The sequence below is a fragment of the Rutidosis leptorrhynchoides genome, chromosome 1 (genome assembly GCF_046630445.1).
Source record: "Rutidosis leptorrhynchoides isolate AG116_Rl617_1_P2 chromosome 1, CSIRO_AGI_Rlap_v1, whole genome shotgun sequence".
Lineage (NCBI taxonomy): Eukaryota > Viridiplantae > Streptophyta > Magnoliopsida > Asterales > Asteraceae > Rutidosis > Rutidosis leptorrhynchoides.
In genome coordinates this window covers 88,165,246-88,184,244 of record NC_092333.1, presented here as the reverse complement: position 1 = coordinate 88,184,244, position 18,999 = coordinate 88,165,246, and the positions used below count along the sequence as shown (strand labels likewise).

Here is an 18,999-nt window from a genome sequence, read left to right as displayed (position 1 = left end):
AATTTGTAATAGCACGGTCTTGATTTGTCAAATTACCAGAATATCCGGAAAAGACCGAATCATCAAGAAAATATTTTCTTGATGTTAAATAGAATACCAGAGTCGTGTAACATGGCACATGATGACGTTATGATCTGTGAATCATCACGTTCCATTTTAAAATCTCAGCATGACTTACTGTAATATAATCACGTTGATCAAGTGTCATTATATTATACTAACTCATGCTTCAGTTCCCAACACTACTTCAAAAACATTCATATTTTAAACTCGGAGGTTTACAGAATATAGAAACTAAACAGTTTCCTTTTTGATGTAATACAGATAGCGCAAAGAGATAAATGATTTCAGATAAGAATAGTTATGGAAATATCTTCAGAAATATGGAGGATATTTATAACCAAAGATATGATGATATCTTATAATATCTAAGATCAGAGGATGATGAAGAATATTGTCCGCAAGAGTTATAAAGTAAGGAGTAAGTTATTCGCTAAAGACTTCAGCAGACACTGAATCATTTGGATTCTTTGAAGGCGGATTTAGTCTTTGTGATTTGTCCACAGCTTCCTTCATACTTTGCTCAATCCGTTTTCCAGTACCAAATTTTTCGTTTGAGCTTTCCCAATCTACTATTCTTTATTATCAAACTTCTGACCTTAATTGCTGTCTACAGTCTTTATTAATTTATCAGTCTTTTTCAAACTTCATAGTACTGATTCGTAGAGTGGGGTTTTTTTTGCAGAAACTTCACATTCGAAATAGACATTATATGTATATATAACTGACGTAGTAAAACCGCTGCGAGATTCGAGATTGATGATTGATGATTTTGGACAGTCGGTATGGAAATTATTGTTACAGTATGCAGATGAGTAGATGATAAGGTTTCAATGAGTACATATAATGATTTTTTGGAGAGACTTAAGCCAAAGGGGTAACGAGTTGCCGGTACATCTGCTGATAATGTCGTGGAATATAAAAGGTTCTCCGGTAACAAAAGGGTAATCGTATATATCAGGGTTATAATAAGGTTACTCTGAATGAAAAATCGGAGTTGACTTGCTGGAGCAGTGACAGAATTTGTTACTTTGAAAAGGATTCGCATGGTTATTTTTGCTAATAAATGCCAAAGGATTTGACGCAGATATGTGTTAAACTTTCACTTTGGTTTCGAGAGTTTCTCAGGTACATCACTGTGGGTAACATGTGGTTGGATCATCATTTCGATTGTTCATTACTTGAAGTGTCTTTAGGAATTTCGAAGGGTTTGAACACGGATTTTAATCGTTAATATACATATAGTGTTCTAACACAATTTTGAAGTCAAAGTATAGTTTTGAAAGATGTAGAAATCTAAGAGTGATGTCTTCGGTTAGATCTTGACTTGAATTTTGATGGGTTAAAATCAGAATATGTAATTGAATTTGATTGAGAATGGTTGTTTTGTTTTCTATGAAAGAATGTATATTGTTGTGAAAGTAGTGAGTATAGTTGATGATTTGTTGAATCGGAATCGAAGAATGTAACATATTAATTGTGAATTTATATATCTCTCGGGTATTACCTACCCGTTAAATTTTTTTTTCACAATTAATATTTTGTACAAAAGAATTTTATTACAGTCTTTATGAAAATATATGTCTATATTTTCTTCAGATGTAACATAGATTTAATGGGTTAATATTAAATTAAACTCATTTGATTTACGATTGATACTAGAATTGAATAATTCCTAAAACCTTTAGAAATTACGTAATCTTTGCTGAGTATTTCTTCCATTTGGATGATGTTGGTGTTCGTGGAATTCTTGTGAACTTCGCATGACACGAAAGATAATTTCTAGAAAGTTTCAAATATATTGAAAATGAAAGTGTGAAATCGAACATGTACTTGATTAATACACTTGGTTTATTATGAAATGGAATTCATTGAGTTGAAACAGAGATTGTAGTTAATGATGGTTAAGTCGCTGACGAAGGATGTACATCAAAGCATATTGATAATATGAATTAACCGAGTAGTTAAGATTCACACGTAATAGCTTAGTACAGAAAGATTTATTATGGTTTCAAAATTTATATATATAAGATATATATATATATATATATATATATATATATATATATATATATATATATATATATATATATATATATATATATATATATATATATATATAAATCCTTCAGTGAGAATGAGTTAATACTTCATAACTAGTTGAAACAAAATACTCGTTGTTGATTAATGATGATGTCTGCAGTGATTATGAAACTGGCAGTGCTTGGGATGTTGTAGATGCTACTAGTGTTGATGATGCTAACGGCATTGACGGTGCTGGTGATGCTGACAGTACTGTTGATGCTGCTGGTAAAACAAGTCTAGCTTGTAAATCGTGCACCATTCCAGTCAGGGTTTCATTTCATCATTTCTATTCGCACACTCATCTGGTTTACAATTAGAGCTAGAATAAATAATCTCTAAAACTTTTAGAAACTACATATTCACTACAGAATATTCCCTCGATGAAGTTATGAATCAGTACTTCATCGTTTGTTGTTATTGGGATTCCTTGGTGTTTACGGTGCGTATGATGTTGATGCTCGAGAAACAGATTGTGACGTTGAGGTGTGGGATGCGGATGTTGTTGTTGGTGGTAATGGTACGGTTGGCGTTGATGATGGTGGTACTGTTGATGCCGGTGATGCTGCTGGTGCTTGTAACCTTTGCACCATATTCTCTAAAGCCACTACCCGAGAGTGAAGCTCGTTGACTTCTTCTATTATTCCGGGATGATCGGTAGTTCGAACGAGTGGGTGAATAAAATATAGAATTTGAGATATTATATAATCATGACGAGACACTCTGGAAATGAGGGAGAAAATGGTGTCTCGGACAGGTTCGCCGGTAAGTGCTTCTGGTTCTTCGCCAAGAGGGTAATGTGGTGGATGGAAGGGATCACCTTCTTCTTGCCTCCAATGATTAAGTAGACTACGAACCCATCCCCAATTCATCCAGACTAGATGATGACTTATTGGTTGATCCATTCTGGTCACACTACTTTCGGAGCTCGAGTGAAAATCCATATCGGAATCCGAGAGACTTGAACTAGTGGAGAGTTCCATTTCGTACATTTGAATAAAGAATTTTTCGATATGAAATAATTTTCAGCTATCGGATGGTATTCTAATTACTTAGAATATATATATATATATATATATATATATATATATATATATATATATATATATATATAGAACAAAAGATTTCGTGAATTACGGAGGAATTTACGAAATATATCAGGCAAAGTTTAAAGTAACAGATACGCTAATATGAATTAGCAGATACACTAAGATATGATTTTTTCTATACACTATTCATGCAATTAATGCACTAAGATGTGTTTAGACTTAAGATGATGAGCATAGTTTACGACAAGATATGATAAGCAAAACTTTTTAACATGCAACTAAGGTCGAAGTTCAGACTCACTAATACATCCTAACGACTATCAGTTAGACACACTAATGCAGACCTGGTTCGCTAAGACCACCGCTCTGATACCACATGAAGTGACCCGTCCTAATCCATAAGGACGAATACAAAAACATATGGATACATTGCGAGATATTTGTCCTCTATATGATACATTTTACAAATATTGCATTCGTTTTTAAAAGACAACTTTCATTACATCGAAAGATGACAGGCATGCATACCATTTCATAATATCCAAACTATAAATGACCTAATCTGTCATTTACTTAATAATAATCTTTATTGAACTCAACGACTTGAATGCAACGTCTTTTGAAATCTGCCATTAATGACTCCAAGTAATATCTTTAAAATGAGCAAATGCACAGTGGAAGATTTCTTTAATACCTGAGAATAAACATGCTTTCAAGTGTCAACCAAAAGGTTGGTGAGTTCATTAGTTTATCATAAACAATCATTTCCATTAATTTAATAGACTACAAGATTTTCATTTCATTTCTCATAAATATCATGCATCTGCATAAAAATGATTCATATGGATTGAACACCTGGTAATCGATATTAATAAAATGCATCTAGAATATCCCCAAACATATAAACATCGAAATACTAAAGCAGTTCAAATTCTCTGACTGGGGTGTCAAAGCCCACATATCTATCTTTAGGATTCGCGTCAATTGGTGGCAATTATAATAAACACCAATTCTTAGGCGACCAAGTTCAACAAGGGCGATATCTGGTATAAAATTCAACCATAGAATGTAGTTTCAATTACTTGTGTCTATTTCATCAAACATTTATAAAAGCTCATGTATTCTCAGTCCCAAAAATATATATTGCAAAAGCATTTAAAAAAAGGGAGCAAATGAAACTCACAATACTGCATTTCGTAGCAATAATGCAAATGACGACACTGAACAAGTGCAGGGTTGGCCTCGGATTCACGAACCTATATTAAGTATATATATTTATATGTTGGTCAATATTTGTCTAACAATTTAGGTCAGGTCGTAGTGTATCGCAATCCTAATGCTCGAGATTATCATGCAAAAGTCAACAAAGTTATCTGATCCAAAAATGACTTTCAAAATCTATACATGTTTACTATATAGTTTTATTACCAGAGTATAAGTCTTGATAGTTGGATGAGTCGATAAATTACAAAAATCAACTTGTCGTATAACTGACTACATTGTTATATTCAGAAATTTTTAGATAAATCAATGTAATTAGTTTATATATATTTATTTGAAATCAGTATGTTATTTTACTGAATTATATGTTATTTTAATAATTGAATAACTTATATTTATTCTGCATAATTTAAGTAATTTATTATTTATATAGTAATTATTCTTAAATTATTTCGTCATTTATTATAATGTATTAATGATAAAGATATATGATAAAATATATTTTTATATATTGAGTATTATAATTTGTATAACATTTACATAATAATATTATTTTAATGATAAAAAAATATAGTGATATTTATTATTAATATAATTAAATTACATTTACTAAATATATATTTGTATCAAATATTTAGTTAATAATATAATATTGATAATAATAATAATGAACTAAAAGTTGTATTATTTTGTAATAATAATAATATTACTTATTTTAATAACAATAATAATAATAATATTTATATTTTCTAATGAACAGTATAATTTTGATAATAAATAATAATCTTTTGTAATAATGCTAATGTCATAATAATAATGTTACTATTAGTGATAAAAATAATGAAAATGATATTTTTACCTAATTTATAATCTTAACAATATTTTACCTGAAACATGACACTCAGACTCATTATTTCCTAATCGATTTGTTTAATAGCTTTTAGTTCTCTTTTATATCGCATTCATAAAAATGATAATAATAGTAATCATAATAAATAGATGATACTAATATTAGTTTTAATGATAATGATACTAATATTAATAATTATATTAATACTAATGATAATATGAATAATTATTGTAACGTCCTTCAGATAGGGTCTGGAAGGAACGTCACTAATATCAAATAAACCAACATATTATAATACGAGAACAATTCTATATGATAAAAGTAATCTTTATTGAGTACGCAGCGGAACATGAAATATCGTTACAATGATGGAAATTACAATAAAGTAAATGTTTCAAATGCAGGAATAGTAAATGCGATATCTCTTGATCCTAAGTCCAAGTAGCATCACATAAGTAGTAAGTAAATAAGCTTGATCAGTCAGCACCTGAGACAAAACATGCTAAAGTGTCAACCAAAAAGGTTGAGTGAAGTTCATAGGTTTAACAAAAGTAGTTATCATTGTTTTTAGACCACAAGATTTAGTTGTAAAGTTGATCTCCCGCAGGATCAAAAAGTAGATCTCGCAGATCCAAAAGTTATGTCAGTGCGTGATATTTATACTAAACATTCAAGTTTGCCCCAAAGACAAGTTGTAGTTAATACTTGTCGGTTTAATTTCATTATTAAGTAATACAAAGACTTAGTCAAATGTATCGGGGACGTTACTCCTGATAGGCCTACCCCCAATAATTAAGCATGCATTCAACGAGCAATTAAAAATATCACTGTAGGGACTTAGTCGGACATAGCCGGGTATAACATAGTTTAGTAGTTTGGTACTTGTGTCTAAGTTGTAAAATGTAAAAACAGCATGTGTCTCACCCCAATAAAAGTAAGTAAGTTTGCTAGCAATAAAGAGTGGGGCTATGAATTCACCTTAGTAAGTAGAGAGAGATGACGATTATTCCTTGGAATAGAAAGTTGGAACGAACAGAAAGTCAACCTATTGACATTTAAGAGTAGTAAGTGTTTTTGCCCAAGTTTAAGTAGATGTTTAAGTATGATAGTGTTGTAAGTATAGTTCGTTTTACTAAGTTTCCTTTCCTAGTAAGTTTCTATTTTTAGAAAGTTTCCACTTTTAGTAGATTTCTTATCTTAGTAAGTTTCTATAACTAGAAAGTTTCTACTTTAAGAGTGTTTTCCAGTTTAGGATACTTGCTGTATTAGATAAGCTTCCAATCACCCCTTTCCCTTCGAATGGCCATTTCAGGTCTATGGGCTTGAGCTATAGGATCCTTTAAATCGGAAATCCAAACCCTTCCGCCTAGAGTTTCATAGAAACCATTCGTCAAGAAAGTTCAAAGATCTATACATCTCTAATACATATCCCAAAATGTTTTTATGTGTTATAATATAAGTAGTAGGTTATAGGTGTTAGTAATAGTAATAGTGTATACATGTTAATTAATAGTATAAGTAGTATTAGGGTTTCTTTAATTAGGGTTAGTTAATTAAAGTAGTATTTTAATGATTAGGGTTTAGGGTTTTGAGGATCTAAATAATATGTATGTTAAGATCATGCACGAATATGATTATGAATATAAGCATGAATTGAAAGAAAGATTTAAAAGTTTTAAGATTTTGGATCATACCTTGTTAATGATGATGAAGATTAACAAGAAACAAGAAGAAAACTTGGTGATGAAGATCAAATAACCCAAATAATGAAGAACACGCTTGAAAATCTTGATGAACACGAAGAACAAGCTTAAAGATCCAAATACCACAAGAGAGGGAGAGGGAGAGGGAGAGGGAGTTTTTTAGAGAGGATTTTGGTGTGATTTGTGAATGAGAAACTAGGAGTCTAGGGGTGTTTATATAGTGCAAGTATTAGAGTGTTAGTCAACATAAGGATGTTCTAATTAATGATTTTATTTTATTTTATAATTTTTAGTCAACAATAGGTGGTACTAGTTTATATATATATATATATATATATATATATATATATATATATATATATGTATATATATATATATGTATATATATATGTATATATATATATATATGTATATATATATATATATATATGTATATATATATATATATTTGTATATATATATATATTTGTATATATATATATATGTATATATATATATGTATATATATATATGTATATATATTTTATATATATATTTTATTTTATTTTTTAGTCAACATAAGGATGTAATTGTTTAAGATTCTTTAGTCTCATTATTATTATTATTATTATTATTATTATTATTATTATTATTATTATTATTATTATTATTATTATTATTATTATTATTATTATTATTACTACTATTACTATTACTATTACTATTATTATTATTATTATTATTATTATTATTATTATTATTATTATTATTATTATTATTATTATTATTATTATTATTATTATTTTTACATTTACTACATGATAAGTATTATTTTCTTTTTACTAATTCATGACTTGTATATATATTTGTTTTTATTTAGTTCCCAATTGTTTTATTATTTATATAAATGTCACTTTTTATTTATTACTTATAGGTTATTAGTTATAATATTACATAAATGCAAAAAATTTAATTAGCAGTGAGTGTCGACTAACAGTTTATTATTTTCATCTTTTATTAACTTGTCAATTATTGTACAAAGTTAATTAATATGTTTTATAACTCTTAACACTTAAGAATTATTGATTAAAGTTTAATCATTAAGTTTTAATTATATTGTTTGGGCATTTAATATTGGAAAAATATAGAATGGAAAAATGGGGGTCGTTATAATTATTATAATGACACTACTACTACTACTACTACTACTACTACTACTACTACTACTACTAATAATAATAATAATAATAATAATAATAATAATAATAATAATAATAATAATAATAATAATAATAATAATAATAATAATAATAATAATAATAATAATAATAATAATAATGATAATATTAATAATAATAATAACCTCAGTGATAATACGATAGTGTTAATAATAACCATAAAAATTTTAAATATTAATACTTATATTAATAACGATAATGATGATAATAATAATAATAATTATTAGATAATAATAATAACGATGATAATAATGACGATAGTAATAATAATAATCATTTTAACAATAATACCTAAAATTATAGACAATTCAATTGACTATATCTTTTAAACCATTCATCGAAATCATACGCTTTCTAAATGAAAAGTTATTAATTTTTTCGCCAGCTTTCCAACGACATGCATATCATATACCTTATCTCAGTAGCATATGTATCAAATTTGTGATTCATCAAAAACTATCTAACGACAATATCAAACGTACAAGCATGCATAATCCTATATACTCGAGCACTAGTCAGGGATACACTAATAATATATAAAAGTTAAGTTATGAGTGCTCACGTATCAATATTGAGATTCAATATTGCAGGAAAATAGGTAGACGCAACGGAGACGATAAACACTAGGTTGACCTCACGAGCCTACCCCTGATCCATACTCATAGACTCCATAGCTATAACTCATAATTTCCTTAGCTTTATCCCGCTCGAAAACCAGTTTGAAAATAACACGCTCATGACCTCGTCGTAGTATTTTATGTATAATACTAATAATAATACTAATACGACTTCTAAAAATAATATGATTAATAATATTAATCATAATAATAATAATAATAATAATAATAAGAATAATAATAATTAATAATAATAATAATAATAATAATAATAATAATAATAATAATAATAATAATAATAATAATAATAATAATAATAATAATAATAATAATAACAATAACAATAAAATGAATATACTACGGAGTAATAGATAAGTGGATAGATGGAATGGATTCAGCCGAACCAGGAACGATCGAGCTTTATGCCCATTTCTGTCCCAGCCTTCTCCGCGATCGCAAAGTGTGTAGGCCTAATGGCTCCGCGATCGCGAGCCTATGGAGTCCAGCTCATTCTCGACTAACTTCTTGTGCCGACTGTTTTATATATATATATATATATATATATATATATATATATATATATATATATATATATATATATATATATATATATTTATATAATTAATTATATATTATATTATATTCATACGCATAGTTAACTTGAAAATTTAATTTTAATGACTTGTACGTTGTCACTCGTCTTATGTCATGGTTTCGGTTTTTCAAACGAAGTTTCGTACGCTTAGAAAACTAGCATTTTACGTTTAGTGACTCGTACCTTTGACAAAATATAGACTTAGATATTAGTAACTATATCACTTAAGATGTATCTTAATCATTTGAGTGTTTTGGTCATTTGCTTCTATAAATCAACTTCTCATTACTTATCAAAGTATATTTAATTCAAAACGTTTTATATCTAAGTTAATATTATGTTTTGTAAAATATATATATTTATGTATATATCAATATTTAAAATATAACTTTGTACACATTATATTTAATTGAAATATTTATTTAATTTTTCAAAACTAATTATGTTTCAAAGTTCGTTTTATATAGTTTAAACTCATTTAAATAATAAAAGTTATTATATCAAATAAGGTTTTTAATAATATGAAAACTAAATAATTAATTTATCAAGGGACACGAGGCAATCACTGTAAAGCATGCTTTTAAAAATTAGACGGGAATCTCCTATAACTTTTGACTAACACTCGTTAATGACACTTTTGTTCTTACTTGTGAATCATATTACCATTTATTCTGAATACCATTAAAAAGAATAGATTTCTCAAATCATAGTGGACCTCATAACAGAGACTCGTAATCATATCACAGATAATTCAATCATTTGATATTATCTTTTAATCTCGTCGATAATATAATAAACTTATATACGTTTATGTAAAGTATTATACATCTAATACTTTGTTAACATTTTCAATTAATATAACTATACCTATACACATATATAATCATATCCATTTATATAGTGGTTCGTGAATCGTTGGAATTTGGTCGAGGTTAAATGAATGTATGAACATAGTTTAAAATTCTTGAGATTCAACTTGACAACTTTGCTTATCGTGTCGAAATAATATAAAGATAAAGTTTAAATTTGGTCGGAAATTTCCGGGTTGTCACATAAAAGACATTGTGTAAGGTTATGTGTTGATTATGTAAAAAACCCAGATTGAGTTACTTGAGTTAAGTGGGCATTTGGTAGTCTAATTTCAATAGGTGTATTCAGATGGTGAATATTGTGCATATGTATGAGGGAGGTGGAGACATAGTCAGTAGCACCACTATCTACTATCCAAGCATTTTTAAGTTGAGAAACAATAGAAGCAATGAACCTATACTTTTGACAAGTAAGATGAGAAGCAATGAGTTTTGTAGTACCTGAGGTCACATCATTTATGGACTGTTGTTGAGATTGCATCATTAGTATGACTTGGTTTAGCTGATTTTGAAAATGATCCATGCATGCATTCATCCCCAACTCTGCACTTTCAGCTTGTTGACTTGGCCCAACAGTATTGGTTACAAGATTAACAGTTTTGAGTGGGATTGTGGTGTTGTAAGTTGATTTTGATGGTGGTTTGTATCTTCTATGAAGTGGATGTCCAACTGGATAGCCTACTAACTTGTAACATTCATCTTTATGATGTCCTTTGAGTCCACAATTACCATTGAAAATCCATTTCTTGAAGGTGCTCTTTCATTCTATGAAGTTGTTGTTGTTGAATTTGTTTGAAGTCCATTTGGATGCATTGTGAGTGTATTTTCTTTGTGATTGAGCAGATAATGCAGCAGAGATTGAGACTTTGGCAATGGTGTTCTCTCTTTACTTTTTTTCCTGTCTGATCATGCTATAAGCCTTGGCTACAGAAGGTAAAGGTTACATCAAGAGGATTTGTCCTCGTACACTTGAAGAATAGTCATCTAAACCCATGAGAAACTTCATTAGTCGCTTCATTTGGTCCCATAGGCTTTTTAGTTTCTGATAGTATACATATAATGTGCAATCTGATTGTTTCAACTCTGAGATGTCATTGGTGAGTTGAAATCCAATTGTGAGTAGTGTTATTGTAATTCTTTCCACAGTGCAGCTGCAGTGTTAACGAAGTTAAGTGAGTTGCTTATTTGATTTGTAATGGTGTTTAAGATTCAGGAGATGATCATATCATTTGTTCTATCCCAAAGTGCTTTGTGTTGAGGATCAACATTAGTTTTAGTGAATTCTCCTGTAACGATCTTGAGTTTATTTTTGGCATTTAATGCAAATGTGGTCGATCGTCGCCATGAACTGTAATTGTCCGAGCCTGTGAGTTTCTTAGAGATTAGAATTATGCCAGGATGATCATGTTGATGTAGAAATAATGGATGATTGTGGAATTGACATCATCGTTTGTGTTCGCCATCGATTAGATTGAATTTGGTGTTTTTGAGTTTTAGGGTTTATGATCATAAAATTGGGGAAAAATTGACGGATGAATGATTGAATCGGAGTGTTGATTTATGATAAAAGTTGATTGCGGAATGATATCATGATGATTAGATGATGATTATTGTGATGATTTGGATCGATGTTGATGAATCACATCTTGTGATTCATGTCTGATACCATAACATCAAGATGAAGAGGATGAACATTGAGAGCAAAAATGATTCTCATTAGATTGAAAAAGAATAATTACAATACACTGTAGACTTAACGTTTATATACTAGGTAATTACACTTAATTACATTTGTTAACTGCACAATTAACTATAACTACCCTAACTAAATACTGTTACATTGCCTGAGGTAATTCTTGAGCTTGATGCGTTGACTTGAGGTATGAGCTTGTTGACCTTCATCTTCTGTATCTTCAGTTACACTATTACTGTGTGTATATAAAAGACATGTTTGACTAATCGAATGTTTATTTACTAATTAAAATTAAATGAATAAAAATAATTAGAGCGGATAAATATTGTAATTTTATTTGTTCTTTTTGTAAACAAATATTTTTCTGTACAGACAAAATTAATGTTAACAACATAAATGGAACGAAGTGACTAACAAATTTCAGTAATCAAATCCAAAGTATAAGGATCAGTATTACATTACACTATTATAATGTAATAGGGAGTAATGTTTAAACTATATAAAGATTATTAATTTGTCAAGTATGTAAATCTTATCTTATTAGTAGGGGTTGTTTCTTTTTGCATTTAGAACTTGATTATTTGATTATTACGTTTTTAAATCGTAAATAATCAGTTTCTAGTGTTTGACAAGTTAAATAAAAAAAAATCAATTATTTACCATTCGAGAAATTCAAAACGTGAAAATGAAAAAGCAAGTTACTCATTACTGCATCAAAACGTGATTATCGGATTATTGTGTATTACTTGTTAATTTACCAAATAATTAGATTTACCTAACAAACTAATTATTTAATTATTGCGTTGTCAAACAGTATAATTAAATCCAAACACTATTAATTTATAATACGTTTTGATAAAGTTGATTATTTTATTTTAATTATTATAAACGCATAACAAAACATCACTTATATATGTACAAAAGTAAATTGCATAAATAATATCAACCAAGTGAAATGTGGTCCAAATATACGATTTCAACCTTATCAGAATATCCAAGTAAAATCTCCTCGGCCTTGAGATATAACTAAAAGTTGGTGGTGGTGGAGTGGACAAGGGCCTACCCCTTTAACAAGGGGATCATGGGTTCAAATCCATGCAAGCAATTAAAAACTCCATCTTGGCCACGGAGGTTCACCCGTGATGACTCCGGACTGCCCGTAAAGCGGGTAGTCGCCCTGGGATATAGTCGACTCGCATAGCGAGGAGGAAACCCAGGCTAATAAAAAAAAAAACTAAAACAGACAACATATACGAACTTTTGTTTTTTTTTCAAATTATTACGTAATTTATTTATTTAAATTTAATTTATAATCTCACATTCCGTACATATAAATCAAATACAAAAAGTAACTTCATATTATTAGTTCGGTAGTTGGTACACAAAAAGGGTGAACTACTGATATCTTTGCAAATTCAATGGAATCACACATAGCCATTTTTCCGAGTCCAGGAATGGGTCACCTCATTCCACTCACCGAGTTAGCTCGCCGGCTACTCGCTCACCGTCAACTTTTAATCACTTTCATAATCCCCACCGCTGTCGGAGCTCCTATAAAACCGCAAAACGACATCCTCAACGCAATGTCTGAAAGCATAACCTCCATTTTCCTCCCTCCTGTAAGCTTAAACGACATTCCAGAAGATTCCTCCTTAGAAACTCGGATATCACTCACTTTAACTCGCTCATTACCTGCTTTACATAATACTTTAACCGAGTTAACCCACGAGTCGACTCGCAAAAAACCCTTGGCCTTGGTTGTTGACCTATTTGGCCCTCCTAGTTTTGAAGTTGCAAACGAGTTAAACATTCCAGCCTATATATTTTGTACGGTTTCTGCTATGTCATTGGTTAGCATATTTCAATTACCAATTTTAGACAAAATGTTTACATGCGAGTATAGGGATTTAGTTGAACCGGTGAAGCTTCCCGGGTGTGTTCCGGTTCAAGGAACTGATATGGCTGAACCGTTTCAAGATAAGAAAAATGAGGCGTATAAAAACATGGTTGAAGTGGCCAAAATGTTTGGTTTGTCAAAGGGTCTGTTGGTTAATAGTTTTTATGAGCTGGAACCGGGTGCTTTTAAGGCTTTGGAAGAAGGTGAGTGGTGTAAACCGGATATTTACCCGGTTGGACCGTTGATACGTAGTGGTTTAGAGAACCGGACCGGTGATGGATTTGAATGTTTGAAGTGGTTGGATAATCATCCGGCTAGGTCGGTTTTGTTTGTATCATTTGGCAGTGGTGGGACCCTTTCACAACAGCAGTTCAATGAATTGGCATTTGGGTTAGAACAAAGTGGTCAAAGATTTATTTGGGTTATAAAAAGTCCACATGGAAATTCAAATGCGAGTTATTTCAGTGCACAAAGTAATATGGACCCGTTTGAGTTTTTACCCGACGGGTTCTTGGGTCGGGTCAAGGATCGAGGCTTGGTTGTGTCATTATGGGCCCCACAGGTTGAGATCTTGAGTCATGGCTCGACCGGAGGGTTTTTGACACATTGTGGGTGGAACTCGATACTAGAAAGTATTGTGAATGGAGTACCTATGATTGCATGGCCACTTTTTGCTGAACAAAAGATGAATGCCGTTTTGTTGACAGACAGTTTGATTGTTGCTTACCGCGTGAAAGTAGATGAAAAAGGATTGGTGGGAAGAGATGAAATCGACAAGAGCGTTAGAAGTTTGATCAAAGGAGAAGATGGGCGTAAGATGAGGTCGAAAATGAGTGAACTTAAAGATTTTGGTACAAAGGCTTTGAGCCAAGATGGTTCATCAAGTAGGTCACTTTTAAGCGTGGCTCAAAAGTGGGTCGAGTGATCATGTCATGTCTTTTACTAGATGTTTATTGTTTTTGTTTGTGATTTAAATAAGATGTTATGTTTGTAATAAAACTACGGTTTGATGATGACAAAATCATTTCATGCACGAATGTGGTTAGGAATCAAGAAGTATTGTTGGCTTGTTGCTATGGTTTCTCCACGTCTTCACTTATCTGGTTTTATAGCCTATTTGATTTTGATTATTGTGTTAAATGATAACATTAAATATGATTGAATATAATTGCCTGTCTAATAATCGATGCATACATGTATATATAAGTAGAGAAAGACTATTCTAGATTAAGGGCCATAAGGCCTTACAATGAAATGGGACAAAGTACTATAAATCTAAAGGTGGGCAAACATTAAACAGCTTGTATATTGCCGTCTCATGAATTTTGAAGGGCCCGTTTGTCATGAAAAATACATGAAAATTTGCTATTGGTGAAAATAATCAAGAGACAAATTTTTTTTTAAAGAAAATGCATCAAAATATATATTTTATTCCCCAGTAGTTGTCATCGCATTATATTTAAACTATTATTTAAATAAGTCGACCTCTTAACATTTTTAATACAAAGTTGTTGAAACTCTTTCTACTCAATACTCTCCAATGTATCATCATCTATAGTTATCAACGTCAATCCGTTACGACTCATAATTATATTATTAAATGATCATTGAAGGCGTATACATAACTAAAAACTAATGTATCATTAAATAGCACATTTCCCGCATCGCGTTGAGGGGTAAATGGGAGGAGGTTTTACCGTCTATGCCCCGTATGAGATTTGTGCGGGTTTCTCCTGGGCGTAGCAACTGTGAGAGATGATCGTGTGGGTGGTTAAGTTCCTCTGGGTGATCCCCAACTAACTGTTTGTCTAAAAAAAAAAAACGAGATTTACATGTATCTTTTGTGTCTTCACAATCTTTGAGTTGGCCGAACATTTTGGGTTGTGTTAGAGCAATTTTCGTTCTACAAAAAAATTGTTCTAACATAAAAAAATTATTTTAATTCACCTTTTTTTTTAATTCAGTTTTTTTTTTTTTTTTTTAAATTTTTTTAGCCCGATTTAGGATTTATAGTTTTTGTTTATGGTTTGGGGTTTAGGGTTTAAGTTTAGCGTTTAACACGGACGATTTAGAGTTTGGGTTTACGATTTTGGGTTTAGTGGTTTAGGGGACTAAATCCAAAACCCAAAACTCTAGATCGGCTAAAATTAAATAAAAGCTTAATTCGAACAAAAAAAGGTGAATTAGGCCAAAAACAGATGAATTAGAATAATTTTATGTTCTACACTTTTTTGTTCGAACATACCTACAATTGTTCGAACACGCTAAAAATGTTCGACCGGTGGATTCGATACTATATGTGTGTGTGTGTGTGTGTATGTATGTATGTATGTATGTATGTATGTATGTATGTATATATATATATATATATATATATATATATATATATATATATATATATATATATATATATATATAGGCAGGATCAATGGGGAAGTAACCAATCGGGGGAAGTAAATTTTTTTTTCTCGCTTTTTTGGATATTTTTTTTCAGACATCAAGATCACACGAAAATATGAACATTTAAAAAAGACACTTCGTGATGAATGTTATTATTTAGGCGGGAAAACGATCGACAAAAATAACATTCAAGATAATATTAATAGTGAAGAATGTTAACGTTTTTTTTCCCATGTTTTGTGAAGTAAAATTTAGCCCTATTTAGAGTTTAGGGTTTAGTGTTTTGGGTTTAGTCCCTAAACCCAAAACTCTAAACCTAAACCCTAAACCCTAAACCGTTCGTGTTAAAAACTCAATCTAAATCCTAAATCTAAACCCTAAATCTAAAACCTAAACACTAAATTTCTAAACCCTAATATCTAAAGCCTCAACATACGCTCGAAAAACAAGATAATTGTTATATATTAATTCTTCGAGCGTTTTTTCGCTAAAATAAAAACATTTATCACAAAGTGTCTTTATTAAATGTTCATATTTTCATCCAATCTATAATGTTCGTGAATAAAGTTTTTTCAAAAAACGGAAAAAAAATTTGCTTCCCCCCGATTGGTTACTTACTCCTTGATCCTACCACTATATATATATATATATATATATATATATATATATATATATATATATATATATATATAAATATCAAGAGGGAAACACTTTTCTGAGAATAGAGAAGTAATTTTTTAATTATTATTATTATTTTATAAATAGTAAGATCGCATGAAAATATGAACATTTTAAAAAGACAATTTAATTTTGACCAGAAAAACGCTAAAAAAATTAACATGCATCGATAAATGTTATTCATGATAAAATGACACATGTTATTCTTCGAGAGTTTTTTTTAGGTTTTAGAAATTAAATTTTAGAAATTAGGCTTTAGGGTTTAGATTTAGAGTCTAGATTAAATTTTTAACACGAACGGTTTAGAGTTTAAGATTTGAGGTTTAAGGTTTAGTGTTTTGGGTTTTGTTCGTGAACCCAAAACCCTAAACTCAAAACAGTAAACCCTAAACTATAATCGGCCTGAATTTTGAAAAAATAAAACTTCACAAAAGATGAAAAAAAAAAGCTCGAAAAATAACATGCATTACGATGAATGCTATTTCTTCGAGCGTTTCTAGTAAAATAATAATGTTTATCACACAACGTATTTTTTAAATGTTTATATTTTCACTTAATTTTAATATTTATGAATTTCTTAAAAAAACAAAAATAAAATAAAAGACTTTTTTGCTCCGTTGGTCCTTAAATTATACACGAAATTGCAATCCGAGTCCCTCATGTTTTTAATTGGATTTTTAAATTCTTTTGATTGCATAATTTGGCAATCCTAGTCCCCCCCGTCTACCTGTCATCTAAATTGGCCGTTAACCCTTGACATGTGTCATGCATGTGAGGGTAAAATCGTCTATTACTCTTTTCTTCGACTTTTTTGCTCCGTTGATCCTTCGTTTATACACAAAGTTGCAAGTAATTATTCATGAATCAATATATCATTCACATATTATATTTAACATCCAAATATCCCTCACTTCAGATAATCAAATCTAAGCAATTGCATCAATTTAAATTTTAAATAAGTGCTAAAACAAAAACGCATTTATTAAAAAAGAAAAAAATTAATTATAACCAAGAAATTATATAGGAAACCCATTTGTTCATCATCATCATCTCCTCATCATCTCTACGTACATCATCATCATCATCATCATCATCATCATCATCATCATCATCATCATCATCATCATGGTATTCATCATAAACAAAACCCAGAAAATAATCAAATGTTCATCATCATCTTTTAAGAAACCCGGAACAAATTATAGAAAAGTAAATATAATTACATTATAAGAATTTTAAAAAGTAAATATAATTATAATTATATTATAAATTTATAAATTTAAAAATAAATAAATTAAAATATTTTTTTGCGCCAGTAGTCCCTCGTTTCTAATGACTTGAGGGATCACTGTAGCTAAACATTTTAAAAACGAGGGACCAACAGGGAAAAAAATGCTAAAATAAAAAACAAAGCCAAAAATGTCCATCACGTGTTAATCACATGACGACACTTAACGGCCAATTTAGACGGCAGGTAGACAGAGGGACGCGAATTGTCAAATTATGCAATTAAAAGGACTCGAAAATTCAATTAAAAAACTTGAAGGACTCGAATTATAATTTTGTGTATAACTTGAAACGACCCGTCCTAATCCATCCGAACGAAGTCCATATCGATTATAAACGATTCACAATAGTTGATTACATCGCGAGGTACTTGACCTCTATATGATACATTTTACAATCATTGCATTCATTTTTGAAAAGACAATCTTTCATTTCATCGAAAGTTGACGGCATGCATACCATTTTATAATATATCTAACTATAATTGACTTAATAATAATCTTTGTGAACTCAATGACTCGAATGCAACGTCTTTTGAAATATGTCATGAATGACTCCAAGTAATGTCTCTAAAATGAGCAAATGCACAGCGGAAGATTTCTTTCATACCTGAGAATAAACATGCTTTCAAGTGTCAACCAAAAGGTTGGTGAGTTCATTAGTTTAACATAAATAATCATTTCCATCATTTTAATAGACCACAAGATTTTCATTTTCATTTCTCATAAATATACGTCCCATGCATAGAGACAAAAATAATCATTCATATGGTGAACACCTG

At 30.0% G+C, this 18,999-nt stretch overlaps 1 protein-coding gene across 1 annotated transcript; it reads left to right on the top strand.

The window, feature by feature from the left end:
- Window positions 1-13,310: 13,310 nt before the first annotated feature.
- On the top strand, window positions 13,311-14,961 carry LOC139862675 (hydroquinone glucosyltransferase-like). The gene has a single exon (XM_071851303.1). It carries the CDS (start codon window positions 13,375-13,377, stop codon window positions 14,776-14,778), a length of 1,404 nt encoding a protein of 467 aa, XP_071707404.1. The 5' UTR covers window positions 13,311-13,374; the 3' UTR covers window positions 14,779-14,961.
- The last annotated feature ends 4,038 nt before the right edge of the window (window positions 14,962-18,999 follow it).